The sequence below is a fragment of the Dermacentor andersoni genome, chromosome 4 (assembly GCF_023375885.2).
Source record: "Dermacentor andersoni chromosome 4, qqDerAnde1_hic_scaffold, whole genome shotgun sequence".
Lineage (NCBI taxonomy): Eukaryota > Metazoa > Arthropoda > Arachnida > Ixodida > Ixodidae > Dermacentor > Dermacentor andersoni.
Genome location: NC_092817.1, coordinates 171912346 through 171928939, shown reverse-complemented (window position 1 = coordinate 171928939; position 16594 = coordinate 171912346). Strand labels below are relative to the sequence as shown.

The 16594-nt window shown below is 45.0% G+C and overlaps 1 protein-coding gene across 1 annotated transcript in view; it reads left to right on the top strand.

The window, feature by feature from the left end:
• The window catches only part of LOC140217261 (uncharacterized), a 59497-nt gene that overhangs the window by 41290 nt on the left and 1613 nt on the right, over positions 1 to 16594 (top strand). The window contains exon 3 of the mRNA XM_072287669.1: positions 9199 to 9507. Coding sequence (XP_072143770.1) covers positions 9199 to 9507 — 309 coding nt within the window. The remainder of the gene's footprint in view (positions 1 to 9198; positions 9508 to 16594) is intronic.

The following is a 16594-nucleotide window of genomic DNA, read 5'->3' as shown; positions in this document are numbered from 1 at the left end:
TAAGAGACGAAGAAGAGAGCAAACTTGAAACTGCCACCAGGAGGGACACTACGCGTGTCAGCTCTGGAAGACGAAACGTACAGAGAAAAAGAATAGCGAGTGAAGAACAGGAGAAAAAGTGGAGGGAGTATAGATACCGTAAAATGGAAGGAAAGGTTGAGTATGTGAAGAACACAAGCGTAAAACATGCATGCTCGTTGCCTACTGATCAGGCGTCGCTTACATGCTGAAAAATATTTCGCCATTGAGCACACTAATTTGAGCAAGATGGTAGGTTAAAATCGGGACTCGATATTTGTCACAATGAAAAAATGATAGAAGGGCTCTTTGCGCGTAAACAATGTATGCCTAGTGTCCTACATGTGGTACAGTTCTTTCATTGGCAGTACCTGCTCATATTTGTATGTAAAAGCTTGCAGTTGGCAACCGATAGCTAGGAGGTCATATCTCTTCTGTGCAAACTTTGGTAAGTATGTGTCAAGTCGTTTCTACGTAACGACCTCTGCAACATCGTGAATATTTGGACTTGGTGAAGGGCACGACCTCATGGAAAAAAAGTTACCAATAAGAATTGAAATGTAATTGATTGTTGCCGATTACGTGACTACATGTCCATAAGGGACAAAATGTACGTACGGCAGACTATCTATTCTCTGTAGTTAAAATTTCGTGAACTGCAGCATTTGAAAGAGCAGCGACCTACAGCGCCGCTACAGTGCGCACACACTCCTCCACCGCTCCCGAAGAGGTCGCGATCGCGCTAGCCATCGCGGATCCCCGCACACGCATGGTTCTCAGTGACTCTAAACAAGCCATCCAAAATTTCGCAAAAAACTCACTTTGTCTCCCCGCCGCTCACATCATCGGCGGTTGCGCTCTCGACAGAACTGTAAGCTTAGTGTGGGTACCTGCTCACGCGCGGAACTCTCATAATGAAGGGGACGACCGTTTAGCTCGAGGCCTAAGTAACCGGAAGGCCGGCCCCTCGAACCCGCATGCTCTCGCAGAGGCCCCGAAATCCTACGCTGACATTACTAACTTCGACAAGGAGACGAGACGCGTGTACTCGCCTCCCCACCTCGACCACGACCGAGCGCAAGCCACCATGCTTCGCAGACTGCAGACCGATTCCATTCTCAGTCATTCTAGGTTTTATTTAATCACTGGCGGGGATTACGACCCCGTCTGTGCTAAGAGCGACCATGGAGTGTTCGCCACTCGGGCACACATTCTCTCGGCATGCTAGGGTAACCCTCTCCCACAATTATTCCTACCAGCTCCCTCCGAGGAGGGCTGGAACCAGCTGCTGACGAGAGCAGACAAGAAAACACAACTGGCACTCGTCTCGAGGGCCCGAGACGTCGCCCCCACCTGGGAGCCACACTAGGCCTACCGGCCCTAACTTCCAACCGTGCAGTGGCAAATAAAGTTGTTTCCTCTCTCTATATATATGTAGGACACAAGGCAGATTGGGTGCGGTTTTTGGAAGCTATAGTAATGGGGGATCAAATATCCTACCGCAGATAAACTAATGCAACCGTGATTTGTTCTGGTCCTTTTACGAGGGCAGATATTTTCTGATCAGGCTATAAAAACAAAAGCCACCCACCCGCCAAAGGCTGAAGATAATTTTCAACCACATTGACACTCGTGATAAGGTGCACTCAGCACTCTCCCTTATTCCGCCAGGAAGTACACCGTGGTACTAACAGACGAACAAAGCAGTAATGAATAGACCACGGGCGTGACCTATTCGCCGGACAGCACTTTCATGGGTGAAGAAGTATGCGAAGCTTTGTAATGCTGTTATCATAACTTGCTTGTCACTGAACCACCAGTAAGATGTCAAAAAGTATGCAGAAAATAGGCGCAAGCATGACCTGAACGTGTTTTCCGAGCACCTAGTCCTGCAATACGCTAATGCATCAAGATGCATCTCTGTCTGGCATACATAGTCACAGTTTTTCATAGATGAAGTGGTCACTTTTCTTGTACATAACGCCAACTGCTATGCCCAGCATAACTACCTATACTTGGAGTGTGCATAAAGTAAGATATAGAGCTTTCAGGTGCTCTCTTCTTAGTGCGTGTTTCCTAAGCTGCTGCAGTCTTAGCGAACTTTGTTGAAGCAGTTCTAAAATTATGGACGCAAGGTTTTGATTACCGAGTTGATTGGAACTCTGATGGAATCGTCTGTCACTGCAAATGCCACAGTACGGCTGCAGTCACGTCTAACGCTCAGTGTGAGGAGCCCAAGCACGTGGTAATAAGAGATTTAATAGAAAGTTCCTTAAATGTCGTGTTCAGGAATCGGCGCCTTTTATAATCACCCGATATGATCTCACAGGGGTGACGTCTAGACGCTTAACCTAACCAATGCGACATACTGCACTGTTAAACGAGCAATAGTCGGTATTCTTCAATACTTACATGCCTTCTTTATGCATGTGAATGCGTTCTAGCACTACCGCGTAGGAAGTGATGACACTGACCTGCTCACATTTGAGAAGCCTATAGCAGCCACGTACCAGAAAGATTATATCTATCAGTCATTGCATTGAACGAGCCAAAAGTATTTGCTGAATACATAAAACTGATTGACCCGATTGGACAAAATTGTGATTCTACATGACAGGCGAACCATCTGTTCCCAGTGTCATAAGAAAATTACAGTGCGTTGTGAGAAATGTGACATCAGAGTTCGAATCGAATAGCTTAAATCCAATCACTATAATAAGGAGTGTATTTGCCTAGTGTCCTATATGTAGGACGGCACAAAACCAAACGCACGGCAAAAACATGCGCCACGCTGGCACGAAGCAGACTCTCAGTTGGCCTAGAGTGCCGCCAAGTCAGATGGTGGTTTTCGCACGTAAAACCCCGTGATATAGTGACCTTTATGTCAGTGCACATACACATAAATTTTCTATCAATATATCGCTGATGCTGCATTCTGGATCCTCTGAAAGACTTATTACTAAACACTATTTTAAAAATTGAGCTATAAAATTTAGACTTATAGGCGCTAATTACGTTAGGCCGCACGACCATTAAACGATGGGCATTTTGTTTAGAAAATGACCATTAAAACCAAAGTATATCATGTATAAGGTTAAAAGAAAGAAGTTGTATTCGCTATAAAAAGCCATACTCGCCTAAAATTTTAACATGTACATTTATGAATACTCGGCACGCTTAAAACATGGTCCTAAGGCTGGAATATGAGCGTGTGCAGTCTTCAGCAGCACCTGAACTAAGCATGGTGACGTGAACTAAGACAAGGAAAGGCAAACGTTTTGTGCCGCCACTCGAAGCAACTTGGTTTGTCGGTTGCGTTCGTGAATAGTCCTTACCAAGAAGAGGCGCTAGCAGGAGGAGTCGCAGGATCAGAATGAATGTTACAGATATATTATAACTTTGGAACAAGAAGAACTGCACGCCATTAGAAATGAGTCCTGGAATTCTTCCAACAAAGTTTATTTAGCACCAATCGTCCTCGAGCACTGAACGATTAACGCACGGCAAAAACATGCGCCACGCTAGCACGAAGCAGACTCTCAGTTGGCCTAGAGTGCCGCCAAGTCAGATGGTGGTTTTCGCACGTAAAACCCCGTGATATAGTGACCTTTATGTCAGTGCAGCCAATACATATTGCCTCAAAGTATGATCCGTAACCTATTCATTATACTATTGAGAAGATCAGGTAAACAATGGCGCCCAAATGTTGCCCGTTTCATAAGGTGAAGTCATATATCTTTGTATCTTTGTTCCCTCAAGCTTTTTCTTCCTCAGGAGCGTTTTACACCCACCGTGGTTGAATGATGGCTTTGGCATTGCGCTGCTAAGCACGAGGTCACAGGTTGAAATCCTGGCCGCGGCTGGCATATTTCGATGTGTGCTAAATGCAACAATGCCCTTGTGTCGGGCATTGGCTGCACAGTAAAGAACCCCCGACGGACAAAATTAATCCGGGGTCCTCCAGCACGGCATGTCTCGCAATCATATCGGGGTTTCGGCATGGAAATTCCCAGAATGAAATCTTTAACGTTAGTAATTTTTTCCATTTCTCATTAACTTAGGTGCTACGCTCTAATTATGTGAACTGTTTCTGACTGGGCAATATTTACGTTCGAGAAGACATCTATATATGCTTAATAATTTCGTTCATTTTAGGCGTATTATTCGTAACGGCACGTGTAATATTAAGATTGCATTGATAAGTCATTTTAACTCTCCCAGCGCAGCTCATTCTTGTCTTTCTGGAAAATTCCTACAAATTTTGAACGTGTCACTAGATGTGCAAGTTCTTCAGGATACCTTTTTTATTTCTCATGTTCCCTTAGACACTACAGCAACCACTCACCACCGGCAAATCTCTTCTTCAACGCTTGCAGTGATTTTCAACAAACCTTTTATAAAAACTCCCGATCGTATATTAAATTTTGCTTGTTACAAACGCTAAAATTTACCTGTTCACAACTCGGAAATTATATTCCCATTCTTGTCGTGGTTCTGGCATTAAAAAATTCGACGCTTTACATGTATTCATTCGAATAGAAAAATTGGAGCTAGCATTGAGTTACAGCTTCCTCTTAAGCGGAAGTTTTGCCCGGGTCTCCTATCCAAGCTCATATTAATGGAGAAATTGTTTTTCCTGGCAACCACTTCACTGAATTCGATGAAACCTGTTAAATTCGAACGAGAAAGTTACAATCTACTCACTACACAAGAAGCAGCACTGTTTGTCCTTTTCTCACGTCCAGTTATATTGCGTTGTTATGACTAAAGTTAAGGCCGTCATTGTCTTGATAGATTCCAAACTCTAGAATGTAAAACAAAACTCATTATTAGTCCCTACTGGTCATTACTAAGCATAGTTAGTCATATCAAACTAAATGTATTCGTTACAAGTTGTCGTTAGACATATCGTAGTCGTTACGAGTCATTACAAGTCATTTCAGCCATTATTAGTCATTACTGCTCACTAGTAAGCATGTTTATTCATTTCTAATCAAGTGTAGCCGTTACAACTCGTCGTTAGGAGTATTGGCGATTTCTTAGTCATTAGTAGTTATTACCAGTCATTTCAGTCATTAGTAGTAATTACGGACTATTACTAAGCATTCTCAGTCGTTTGTAATCAATTGTGGTCATTACAAGCCGACGTTAGACATATTGGTCATTTAGGAGTCATCAGTAGTCATTATTAGTTATTACGAGTCATTACTAACCTCTACCAATCTTTATTATAACGTTATCATTCACTAACTTTCACTATCAATGGTTTTTCATTCGTTAATAGGTCCGTAATCTGTCTTTATACGGCGTGATGAAGCTTCTGCGGACACTGCGGTGGTCAGGTCTGCTGACGCAAACTTCACCATGAGCCTAGAAAGGTTTCGCTTTAAAGGGCCCTAACCAGGCCCCATAGCAAATTTCGGTTATATGCTGGAAGTTGTTACGTATCCTCTAGGGAGCGTTCTGCGGCAAACATTTTTCAAATCGGCTCATTAATGGCCGAGATAGAAATATTTCTCTGCCGCGAACCCATGATTTCAGCAGACGGCATCCACTGCCAAGCAAGACGCTCTAGCCACTCGCCCCGCCTTGGCTACACAAGCGAACTTCCTTCCCTGCGTCATGCCATACCGGACCTCGAGGATCGCGTGACGCATACGTCACGGGATCCGCCTTCATTTTTTTTTGCTCCTCGCTTTTGTTTTGGGCGCTACGCACTTCCGCCGACGGCGTCACGCACAAGTGTTGTCTCGCTCGCGCAGCGCACGATTTTGCTCGCTTTGCACAAGGAAACAAGACTAGTGGTATAATTCCGTGCTACACGAATACTGAGGCAAAACAAGCACATCGCAGAGCATGATGACGCGCTGGAACATGGTAGAAAATGGCAGTGTTGGTACCTGTGCAGGTGACCGCCCGACCGTGGGAACAACCAGAAGTGCAAGTGCATCTCTTTTGTTTCGGTGCGAAGTAAAACAAGAAACGCGCAGACATTCTGTTTGTGTGTTTTATTATTTCTCTGAACGTCAATTTGTCCATTCAAGGAGCAGACCCCACAGATCAAAAATGTTGTCTGGAATAATTCTCGAAGTCACGTGTCAGCACGAGCAACGTCACACTGCTGGCACGATTACGTAGGCGCAGGGACACGAGTACGTCACCGTCCGGCTTGGAGCGCGGTCGCGGCGAGGGAAAAAGAAACTGTGTTCGGATTGAAATTTTGGAGCCTTTCGCGGCGCGTAGGGATGTGATTCTTTGCAAACACGATCGTTAGGGCACATTGTACGCTCTGCGCTCTCGGCTCAAAATGGCCAGACCTGGTGAGGGGCCTTTAAAACTGCATGAAAGGTAACTAGATGGAAAAGGAGCTGGTGTTGAAAAATTTCATCTGTAGGAAAGCCGAAAAGCAAATTCCTAAGCTTCCAGGTTTGTTTTATGCGGATGACCTTGTGTTCATAGCTAACAAGCAAAGTGATATGCAGCGTTTGGCTAATATCTGTGCACAGCAAGGCGATCAGTTAGGCCGGAAATTTAGCGTTCAGAAATCAGGTGTTGTGGTATACAATGAAAACAAAAACAGACAGTAACAACACAGGGCCAGGAAATGTCTCGCGTAAAAGAATATAAATACCTTGGTATATGGATAAAAGAAGGCAAGAGATACATGGAAACACAGAGAAAAAACAATAACAGTTAATGGGAAGAGAAATGCGGCCATAATGAAACACAGGGCTATGTGCATACAATGTTTACGAGGTGCTCCGGAGTATGTGGAAAGGTGTAACGGTTCCAGGACTTCCATTTGGAAACGCGATTGCTTGCTTGAGTCAGGGGTACAATCTGGACTCCATGATCACCTAAGGAAAGTGGCACGCCTCGCATTGGGCACTCACGGGAAGACGACAAATGAAACTGTGCAGGGTGAAATGGATTGGACATGTTTTGAAGCGAGGGAAGCTCTAGGTAAAATTGATTGTGAAGAACGACTGAAGAATATGGAAGTAAATGAGCTGGGAGAGCGTTCAGGTATTTGTACAGGAACAACATTGATTCACAGTAGAGGAAAATGACTAGGAAGCTTACCAGCAATCATGCGACGGATGTGGTGAGCCCAAAAGAACATCAAGTGGAAACTCAGGGAGGCTACGATAATCTCATGGGTGGCGGCAATGGAACATAAACTTGCTACGAGTAACTATATAAGAGCAAGGAATTAAATCGGGAAAGAAGCAATTTATGTTAGCTTAAAGGGAGTGCCTTTACTTATCAAATCGAGATCAGATTGCGTTAGAGCACGCACTTATAAACCGAGATAAAACAAGGATGAAACATGTGCTTGCTGTGGTAAAGCTACGGAAACGATGGAGCGTGTTTTATTAGTATGTGAAGATATCTGCCCAGTGGTACATTTATACCCGTGTCACACGGGCGTTTGGAAGGCCTTCCAACCGATAGTCAGTTGACTAAAAGGTCAAGTGCGAGCTGCACACGGGCCGTTTCGAAGGCCGCCGAGTCAATAGTGTATCGAGTCAACGGAGCACCTTACAACTCTATCGAAATCTCGATGGCCTTTGAGCAACGGAACGGAAACAGCGCGTACATGCCCTTTCGTTCACAGTGTGCTCGTACTCACGGTTAGAAAAAAACAAATCAAACCAAAATGCTCTAAAAATACTATATATCAGTGTTATTAATTATTCAATACAGTATTTTTGCCACTTGACATGTGCGAACACACACCGAAACGGCAGACGCATCGAGTGGTGCTAACGCTTCCGCAGTTTCACTACTCAACAACTTAAAAACTAAACATATATGTATGGCGATGTATAAACAAATTCTTTTATTGTATAAACAAACATAACATAAATTATAGCGCTTTTAAGAGGTTTCAATGTTGTTTAACTTTTCGCCACATAAAAACGAAAATAAAGATCCGCAGCGCCACACAATTTTGCGAGAAACGCCTGAACCACTCAACGGCCTTTCAAAAGTGCCGTGTAGCAGCGCGACAATGCCTTTGAGTCGATAGAGTTGTGGTGTTCGAAGGCCGTCGACTGGAAGGCCTTCCAAATGTGCCCGTGTGAAACAGGTATTAGGCACCGCTGGCCTCCTAGAAACCCTTGTGTTCAGTGAGAGCATGGTGAAACCAAACATGTCCGCAAGATATTAGTAAGAGGCGATTGGCAGATAGGTGGAAGAAAAGTAGGGAAAGGACGAATAATGGAAGTCTACAAAAACAAAGTTCCCAAAAGTGGTTCAGAAATATGTGTAAAGGGAATTCTTCGGGGTTGTTTTCTTTTTTCTGCTTTTATCATAGGTGGGACATTAAGCTATACAGGCGCCCGTCTTGTCGTTTGTGTTTCTTCCTAAGTCCTGGTCTTCTGCGCCTTGCCTTTACGTACTTCAAGCATGAACCAACTAGCCCAAGCAAGAGTTTTACTTACACCAAGAGCTTGATGGCGCCACCTACCGGCACAATTCTAAAGAGGACGCTCATAGGATCCATCCAGCTTGAATAGCCGGCGGACCACTCACGTGGCGATGCTTGTACAAGACTGGCGACTGGCTTACCGGTCAACCACACTGAAAACCACTAGGTGATGTTCGGGCTGTATATGTTAGGGGTGGCCTACCGAGGAATCGAAAGCATGGTCCCGTTGCCTCGACCGAACATTTCAGACTCGCGGTGCTACAAACCATCAGCTCTGCCGACATAGGGTCACCCTGTGTGTTCCTGTTCCACCTTGCATTTCTATGCGTAATTTCTAAGAAATTATAAATGCGAATTTCATCTGTGTCTGCTTCAATCCACCTTAAGCTTCCAGCGAACCTATTAGCGGCAGTATTCTTCACTTGCGGATACCGTCTCTGACGGTGCTTCTCGGACGCCCAAGTAGGAAAAGAATACCTCTGCTCTTGAGATGGACGAAGAAGCTGTATCCTTACTGAAGTGCTACGAACAAACTTTCTATCCTAAAAGAGGTCAATTGTGCTTTCTTCTATATCGAGGTAAAATGTGGCATTGTTTCGTTCGGAAAAGACAACGCTTGCATTTAGCTCTGCATTTCTCGTTTTTGCCGCTACTAAAACGTAGAGGTTTCAACTCTTGTATAATACAGATACCGCTACTGAAGGCGTGGGTTTTCATAACCATGCATTTTTCTTTTCTTGTCGCAGTTAAGACTCCAGCCACGGGAACAACGTAACCTCGATTCACTGATGTGCAACACCATGAGACGGATCTCTTCGCTCAGCTGCTTTTACTTGAGTGATTCAGTGTTAACTAATACAGCGATCACAGTTGCGGTCTTCTCAGCTGTCACTCGTCTGTTGCGGTCGCGACTCACCGAACTCTCTCTGCAGCACGTGCGACTGATCGATCTTTCCAAGGAAGCGTGTGCTTCGCTGGATGCTTTCATGACGGCAGTTTCGGAGACAAGCGCACTCAAGTGGCTCAAAGTCGTCAATACGTTCTTCACAGAGGAGGTAACTTACGTGCGTGCCTGCGTGCGTCTGTATGTGTGCCTGTGTGTGTGCGTGCGCGCTAACAAATGTGACACAGTTGCTTAGTGGATAGGGTAGCGCTGAAGGGATTGCAGTCTATAAATCTCCAAGCGAAAGAATACAGCTGCACAAAAATACTTCTCAAGCGCGCTCTTTTATCCCCGCGCCGTGTACTGTTATTGAAAGTGACAATAATAAATGAACAAGTTCTCGAGTTTCATTTCCCAAAGCCACACAGTGCGCCTGAATTGAGGGCTCGGGAATATTTTCGGCATTTTGTGCGAGAAATGTTTTTTACCACGAAGCTGTATTGGCCACCTCACAATGGGTCTGTCGTGTCCGCAGGCAAAAAACTCGGGAAGCGCGCGCCGCTGGGGTTCTTGCAGCACCAGCAGATGGCGCTCGCCTCCGCGGCAGCGGCGGCGCCGGCCGTGCGGGGTAACTATAAAAGAACCCGAGATATCGCCTTCGCGCATAGCGTTCGCTGTACTTGTTTCCCGGTAAAGATTACGGCTGCATACGCTGCAGTCGCCGGGAAATGGAAACTCTGGCATACGAAGAAGGGAGCGACGTAACTACACCTCCGTAGGTAAAAGAACCCGCCTAGGAATCGATTCGTGGCGGGAAGGTGCTACGGGAAGGCCTTGTATAGTGAGGACTTCCGATGTCCAGCGTGCATACGAGGCGCGGCGAAAGTGCGGTTAAGTGAATTTTAATCAGTCTGGTCCACTCTCTCTAGGTGCACAATGTATGGCGCAAGCCAAGTCGCGAGCCGTTGAACCGTTATAGCCGAATAATTACGTAAAGTGCATGTGAATGTCGCCATGTGAATAATTTGAGACTACGTCGCAATGACTAATCGTTCTAGTTGTTTACTGCTTCGCTGTCGAACCACCTTAACAGCGTGGATTGGAGACTAGTTTTTTTCTTAGTGTATTAAATTTCCATGTACGATGGCTTTTGTATTCCTTCCGCGTGCACACGTTGGAATACAGTCAGGGATGAAACCGGACGGCGGACGAGGCAGAACGTTACTGTCTCTAAGCGCAATGCTTTTTAGGAAAATTTACAGACACACGTCACCAGGTGGTCATATTATTATCCAGTGCACCCCACCACATTGTTAAAGCTATGCTGGCGGTGTACGCAGTGAGTGTACTAAGTTGTGATAAGTTATTGGTTGATGTGTAACTTCTTTGGTAAAGACCGAGAAAGCTAGCAGACTTCAAGTCGTCCTGCTTGTAATTCGCCGGTTATCGCACTAAATGAGTTGCAAAGCGCTAACGTTTCTGTTTTCAGTAAAGTCATGAAATCCTAAAGCAACTTGTCATAACTACACACGAGTTTCTTAGGCACGAAAGATCGCTGTTTTAGCTGCCTTTAAGAGGCACAAGAGTTGCTACTTACGCATTTGTAGGCGCAAAAAACTGGCATTTAGCCATGTATAGGCTAAAAGAACTTCTCCTGCCCATCCGGGAATAACTTACGATTTTCCGAGAAATAAAGCCCACTAAATGCCTGTTTCGTAGAATTCACGTTGTTTTCTCAATACAATAAAAGGAGGTATCTGTCTGAAGATCTGTGTGAAACCTAGTGTGCCTAGACATGCAGCCACGGAAAAAGTTGTGAAAGCAGTGACAAACAAGCACCATCTCAAGACGTCCGTGTTTCACGTTGTTCCTATTTTTGCTGGGTATCAGTTTGTAAGGGCAAACAACGCTCAATATCCGCCGATGTTACCGGCACATACTTCTCGTTCGGTACGTTTGATAAACTATTGCCCTGTGGAATTGCAAAATGTTCGCTGCTCAAAACCTGCAACAGTTCTTTCAACACCTAACACCTGATATTTTTGTACAAGTTAGGTCGTTGTTTCTAAATAGGTTGAATAGCAGCAGGTTCGTTATTGATGGGGACGAACTTTTTTTTAAACTTCAAAGTTAGCCCTACACTCGTGGTTAGAATCGCAACAAGCCATTCAAGTTTCCAGATATCTATTGAGCCCACAAGTAGGTTAAGTCACCTCTGAGTGTATCTTCGCTTAGAGCAGTTTCAGCCATTCGCACAGAAGTGCAGTAGCCAGCCGTAAATCTGGTAGCAACAGCCTTAACACCAGCAATGTGTTCGCGGTAATAATCGGCTGCCTTCAGTCGGATTCCCCAGTGGGTTATAACATTGTAAAGAAGACAAGACTAGCACAAACACTCAGAGTAATTTTTAGGCCCTGAAAATTGTATATAGGCACTAGCATCGATCTAGCCATTCATAAGCCCGTTGATGAAGCCACTAAAATGATTCTAGACATGATTTGTGCTTATATGTTAAATATGCGCCATAAGGAGGTAATAAAAACAAACTAAGCATTCGGCCTGAAGTTCTGGTTACTAGTCATAAGTGATCAAACGAAATAAGAGCTTGAGAAAAACGGACATGGGCACGATCGCAGATCGTTGTTGCGAACGTGCGTTCAGTTTGCGTTCACTTTCGCCTCACGCGATTGGCCTAGCATTAGCCGAATCGGCGGCTGACGACTCCGCGTTGCGTATATGCGTGAGGAGGAAACGCGCGTTTCGAACAACGAACCCCGATCGCGCCTCAGGTCAACACATTCTAATGCCCCATTCACACTTTGGAGATTTTCGGGTGCTGATCTTGTCGGCGACAGGAAAACTTGCTTTGCGCCAGGCAAAAAGCTCTCGTATTACCGTTCGGTCTGAGGCCGATTTTTGTCAGTGGCAAAAAAAGAAAAACAGGCAACGCTTGTTCCAAGCCACGGAAAACGACAATACGCATCTTTTATCGGACAGTCATTTTGGTGGGCCGCATTTATACAGGGTCGAGCACGTAGCGTTTTGTTTCTTAACACGTTCTATAATGCCTAAAAAAATTTCCACCAGTTTTCAAGGTCCATCCTGGTGACTGAGCGATACATTTGTCTCCAAAATATTCATCGCCCACTCGTCGTACTGCGTAATTTTGCCGTGCTTGCTCATGTTGCCCGTTTCCCATAGTGTGTGGGATTTGTATAATTTTTCTGCGAGCCTGTCACCGCATGCGCCTACGTAACATAGGGTCTACGTTTGTTGTTTATGCAACGTATCTAATCTTTTTTTCGTTACTTGTGCACATATGCAAAATACTTTTGTAATAACCATGAACTCGGAACAAACCTGCGAGAAGTGAGAGTAGCGAACTTCAGTCCATGCACAGCCTCCCTCCAGAACTTTGGTGGTGATGGACATTTCATAACGCAAGACGACAGCTTCGTTGGGAGCGTGGCCATTCCGTCGTCGATGAGATACCGCCAACTCGCGTGATGGAAAACTACCCAGTTTGAACGCGCTTTAGCAACTTCGTTGGAGAGAAGTAACAAATGTAGTAGGATACCTTAGTCTTTGACTTGGGTGTATCTTAGTGGCAGTCGCACCTCGGCATTGGTGTTCGTTTGGTTTAGCTAGTGAACGTCTTTACCCTGCCACGATACGCGGGCGAGGGAGGGCGCGGAGGAATAAAACTCCTTAAGCTTATAGTAGCGACATTCTCCTCCTCCCTCTTCACTCCTCCTCGTTCCTCTCCTCTTTCACACTCCCTCCTCGACCGTGGTGCCGCCTACACTGCTCCAGCGTAGCAACGGCGCCAACATGCGCTCCTCGCCACTCCGTAGACGCTCCTCGAGAAAAATCACGCTGATGCAATGCGCGAGGGCCCACGTGATGCTATTAGGCCAATAGCGACGTGGCGTCGGCCTCTGCTGGAGCGCGCGAGGATGAGGCGGCAGTCTTCAAAGCGTGGCAGTACTTCACGAAGTTTAAGGGACCTTAAGGAGGAAGCGCAGCGCGCGTCACCTGGCGAGGCGTAGCCCCCAAAGAACGGTGCACGAAGCACACATTACGGGCAGTCAATGGTGCTGACGTCAGAGCACGTAACGAGCGCGTGTGCGCGCAGCTCTTGAGAGCAAACCAGCAAGCAGGTACGCGTCGGGAGAGAAGAGAGAGGAGGGAGTGACATCACATCCGCTCTGCCAGGCAGATGTTCAGTCTGTGCGAGGCAAATCTTTTTCATTATTTAGCCGGTTAGATACCGTGCCACCTTCTTGTGTGGGACGTCATTAGTGACGTCATTACTTCCGCTTTCTACCTTCGCGTTTTCATGAATATCGGCAAAGTCGTGCTCACGTGGCGCGTCTCAAAAGTCTACGATTCTGTGCTTTGGTGAGCGGTAATCAGTGATTTCTAATTCTATTTATTACAGACACTTCGATAACTCAATTTGTAACTAAACTTATGCTCTGATATCATATCTCCAATGAAACCCACGCATATTGTACTCTACTATTTTTTTCCCCTTTTGCTGATTTATTTCGAATTTCGTCTCCGGTCGTCTCAGGAGGTGAACCGGAAGTGCTGCGCAAGAACCAAGAGTGTCACTCGATGCTCGTGCCACTAAAAAGGAAGCAAAACAACTGACAGAATTAAACCACGTGTACTGCATGACGCATTTGCTGCAGATAAGACGCGCACGACAGACATGCTTGACGACATGGCTCCCAAATATTAACTGAAAGCAAATGCCAACTAGTCCAAGGAGCTACCCTTAAAACCCACATAGCCGCTGGCGGTAAATGTCGGGAAGAAACGCGGAAGAATGTAGTGTCGTAACCGTAAGTAAAGAAGAAAAGTGATCTAAATGAATTACGGAGATTGAATTTGAGACTCGATCTAGTAATCTCAAGGTGACGAGATCGAATGCGCGTCAGATCATTGTTGTTGGACATTAAAACCGAGTCACGGTCCTGTACGCAATATTAATTGTGGAAGGAACCTTTCTTCTTTAGAATAGGCTTTTGAAAACTGCACATGCTATGTATGACGGGCAAGTTGCTAAGACAAGGTAACTGGAACTAAACAGTCGTTGACTCTAAATACCAGATTTGACTGCATACAAAACCTTGTTGCAAATCAGGGGCTCACGTAAGCTGATCTAATAGTTGGGGTGAGAAAACAAGCGGTGGCAGTTTCGTAACTTCGGTTTCGCGCAATGTAAACGCAGGTTTTTTGTGCCTTAGTGGTGACTTTTCTATCCGTGAAAATCTTCCAAGCTCTATTTTTTCGCAAGTATAGACGTCGCAGCAACATTTCGTGCTTGCCTGTGTGCAACGTCACTTGAATAGCGTCAAGTGGTCAGACTAAATGCTCAACTGGAAAACTAATTACCATTCAATTTCTTAAATTTGGAAGCACACATCATGAGTTACAGTCGTTTAAAAAAATTATCTGTTCGCTTTCATATTGATGAAGAATTTACACACAGCACATAGTTCTCAACATTTCCAAGATGACATACAAGCAGAATTTGATCAGTTTCGCAGGCATCTAGATTTTCATCGAATGGCCACATGCGTTTATCTGAAATCGTTGAGTACATTTTTTAAAAGAATATCGGTAGGACGTAGTTTACCACGTTTCTTTACTATCCTTCCATATATTGGTCAGCTAGTGTCTTTAATCCTTCATTTTTTTTCTTTCCGTGTTTCCTGCACTTACCATTCCCTCTTTCCCCTAAAATAATTTATATTCTACCTTTCTGCTCATTTCCTGCTAATTTGTTTTCAATCTACCCAATCAATGCCCCATCTCTTTCGCATTACTAGCATAAATGCGGGAAATATGCAGTGAAACCCAACCAATTTTTGGCGGAGGGTTAGATAAAGTCTAATGATAAATTAAATGACTTTGAAATGTGCCCGTCTTTACCATCTGTCAAAAGACTTTGCCAACTGTTAAACGAAGGCTTTTACAACTGACTTACGATTACCCCTGATTGCGAATTCACTGCCGTCCGGGAAGGCGCTTTCTTTCTTCATTTACAGCCGATTCGTTACTTTGAAGGTTCTCAGCTGCTCGATTTGCCAAGCTCCTTTTTCTAAATATCGGCCTGCTGCAAATACCAGATCTGTCATATTTAGAATCACCACCCCTATACTTCGTTTACCAACTTCAATCCTATCGCTCTCTGCGAGGCCTCCTGATATTTTTCTTTCTCCTCATATCTTTTTGTTCGCGTTATCTTTTTCGAGTGTCCACGTTTTTTACACCTAAGCGTTCAAACCTTTTATCTTCGTATGAACCCCCTCAACAACTCCTGGTTAGAATCCTTATCGTTCAAGTTTGACCCCCGTAAGTTACAAGTGCTAAAATACATGCATATTATTCTTCTCTTCTTCAAAAACAAAGGTACGTTGCCGTTTATAATTTTAAATTTCTACCGCATGCGCTTTGATTTCTAATCACCAGCAGGTTTGCTACACACGGACTGTGGTCCTTGTTATGCGAGTGTGGTGTACTCTCGATTGTTCAGCTCTGTTGCGTGGCTTTATGACGATTCTGCAATCGCAGGAGAGCGCTGTCGCGGCGCGATAAAACGCACAGATCCAAAACGCTGTCGTACTAGTAATAACGGCAATACTTGCCTCTTTGTAGGTGCGCAAATACAAGATTGTGACACGTTTTATATGCTCAAACCCTTATTCACGAGCGCGTATAAAAGATACAATGCTACACGCATGAAAGGGGCGAACCGTAAGCACTGGCACACGAATTCGCGGCGACCAACCACACCTGCTGCTACCACCGCTCCAGAATCACATGTGCTTTCTTTGAGGGCACAAGTTTGGCCAATAAAGTTCTCGCAGTTTAGTCGTGCTCGCCGTGCTGACTGTGTGCCTGCGCTCACTGGCCTGTGCGTCACAGTATCTTCTTCGCCTAAACTAGTGCTTCTATGCAGCTTCACAAGAATTACGGCAAACCTGGAACTCATCTTCTTCTATCACTTTGCATCGTAACCTATTTGCCTGCCAGTCCTTTCGAAATACTAGCTTGTTGTCTGTAGACCATCGTCTTTATGTTCGGTGTGGTTTGTCTAATGTTCATACATTCGATCCCCTAAACTGCCCTTAATATTTTTAGACGTTTGGACTTCCTGGTTCGGCAATATGGTTAATCGTGGCGCTGACAAACAGAAATTTAATAGAAAAGAACCTTTCTCTGTCTCAAATTTTCTCCTTGTCTGC